Source organism: Hippopotamus amphibius, chromosome 9, assembly GCF_030028045.1.
Source record: "Hippopotamus amphibius kiboko isolate mHipAmp2 chromosome 9, mHipAmp2.hap2, whole genome shotgun sequence".
Classification (NCBI taxonomy): Eukaryota; Metazoa; Chordata; class Mammalia; order Artiodactyla; family Hippopotamidae; genus Hippopotamus; species Hippopotamus amphibius.
The window spans coordinates 38470066-38472493 of NC_080194.1; the positions used below are offsets into that span (position 1 = coordinate 38470066).

Below are 2428 nucleotides of genomic sequence, written 5' to 3' on the forward strand. Positions count from 1 at the left end.
TCAGCCTTTTCTCAAAAAGATGCTTGAAACCCTCTCCCGAATCTGCTTAGTCCTCACTCCATAGATGACAGGATTAAGGGCAGGTGGAACCACAACATATAGATTGGCCAGGAGAATGTGAATGTATACAGGGACATTCCTTCCAAACCGGTGGGTCATAAAGGAGAAAAAAGCTGGAGTGAAAAAGGCTAGAATAACACATATATGGGAGCCACAGGTACTAAATGCTTTTCGTCTAGCATCCCGAGAAGAAAGGCAGAAGACAGCTCGGAGTATTCTCACATAGGAGATGACAATCAGAACCACATCAACAAATACCATGGATATAAGAATCAATCCAAATACCATGTTTACCTTTATACTGGCACAGGCCAGCCGGGCAACTCCCATGTGCTCACAGTAAGTGTGGGCGATTATATGGTGTCCACAGAAGGGAAGCCTCAAAATAAGAAACACCAGAGGAATAACCAAAATGAAATTAACACCAAACACCACAATGAGGATGATGCCAATAGTCCTGTTGGTGAGAATCAGACTGTACCGCAGAGGGTTGCAGATGGCAACATAGCGATCAAAAGCCATGGCAACCAACACGACAGTCTCCATAGCAGTGAATATATGAATGAAGAACATCTGTGTGACACAACCCCCAAAGCTAATTTCCCTTAAGTTAAACCAGAATATGCCCAGCATCTTGGGGATAGTGGATGTGGACAGACCCAAGTCAATGCAGGCCAACATAGCCAAGAAGTAAAACATGGGCTGATGAAGACTTTGTTCATTCTTGATCACAAACAAGAGCATGTTGTTCCCCACAAGGGCAATGAAATATACAGAACAAAAAGGAAATCCAATCCAAATGTGCATCTCTTCAAGGCCTGGGACTCCCAGCAGGAGGAAAGAGGAGGGGTGGAACTTGGTGACATTAGAGGGGAACATTCTCTCCCTGTTCTTTTGGAATCACAGAGAAAACAAACAAATGATCAAAAAATTTAAAAAGTCAAACTGCATCAAATAAAAGAATACAATAAATTGACAACAGTAATCAGAAGGAAATTGTGAAGGAGATTATATGTCAGCCTTTAAAGGATGGATTCATTCAGACCTTCAAAAATATTAATACTTTTTCTAAGTGTAGCAAACTTCGATAGCATAGCAAATCAAAGTCTTTGATTTCATGCTATTACTATTTCAGGAATGAGATAGACAGTAACCAAATAAAGAACAAATATGTATATGTATATGTGTGTATGCATAGCAGGTAGATATAAGAGAAATAAATGCTTTAAAGTAAAACAAAGCATGACAAGTAGATGATGAAGCTGGTGTCATTTTAAATTTATCATGAGGAAAATCCTCTCTAACAAAGTGACATGTAAGTGGTTACATGAATGCAATATGGGGATGATTCAGCTTAACATTAGTAATGAACATTAAATATCTTTGACATGGAATGACACTTCAACTTGAATTCTGGGAAGAATACTCTTTTAGGCCTGTGGAGTGTGAACTGAAAGCGGTTACAATTGTTCTATAATAAGGCTGTAAAACAAGGGCTTTAGAAAAGTCAGTAACTCTCTGTGGGGGATCAGGAAGCAGTTTGTGAGGAGGAGTAAAGAAGAAATTGAATTCTCCCTCCTTATTTTCTTCTTCTGTGATATGTGGCTGATGTGGCAAATTGGAGCTAGGGGGTACCTCTGCTTGGGAGGTTCTCTGGACACCTCAGTTAAGGGAGACTCAGGCAAGATGGACAGACCGAGAAAGTAATTACATTCAAGGGTTTTATCAAGCTTTCTATTGAAATTTCTGTAGAAATTGACTCTAAAAATTCTGGATAGGGAAAAAAAGAATGTACCTTATTTTAAAATATCCTGTTTGATCTATGCTTTTAAGAAAACTGAAATTAAGAAGAAACAAAGTGGAAGACTTTACCTCTACCAAAAATATTCAAACAACACCTACCTTATGTTTCTCTAGTCCTCACAGGTCCAATCCTAGTCAGGGGTTTCTTATTGTCACTGTTTTTCAGACCTCCTGTCCCTCATGTCTGGTGCCTGACTCCCAGAGCCGAGCCTTGAGCAACACCACCTGTCTTAGCCATGTCCATGATCCATGTCCATGATCCCTTTAGATTACAGCGACATCTCCCCTTCCGGTTTATATATTTCCATGCCCACAGAGGAAAGTTTATACTTGTGCTGCGATTACTTCCAACCCCCAGCCCATCTCGCAGAGAATCATTAATCCCTGTGGTCTGGAAGTTTCCTCTTCCTGAAAGAAAATAGTTAATCCTCCTGTGACTGTATTTCTGAACCATGAGGTCTATGGTTACCACCGTCATTATCGGTTCCACTCTGCCCATTCCCATAGACTCTATCCTTTGGTCTAGCAGCTTTAAACTCTTAAAAGTTGTTGACTTTGATTTACA

At 40.1% G+C, this 2428-nt stretch overlaps 1 protein-coding gene across 1 annotated transcript; it reads right to left on the minus strand.

Annotated features, from left to right (window-relative positions):
* On the minus strand, positions 1-939 carry LOC130861518 (olfactory receptor 52E4-like). Its single transcript, XM_057750472.1, has one exon. The coding sequence runs from the start codon at positions 937-939 to the stop codon at positions 1-3; it is 939 nt and encodes a 312-aa protein (XP_057606455.1).
* Positions 940-2428: the final 1489 nt, after the last annotated feature.

What these genes read in the sequence shown, in the direction of transcription:
- LOC130861518 (XM_057750472.1), bottom strand. Translation starts at nt 939, where the DNA reads ATGTTCCCCTCTAATGTCACCAAGTTCCACCCCTCCTCTTTCCTCCTG.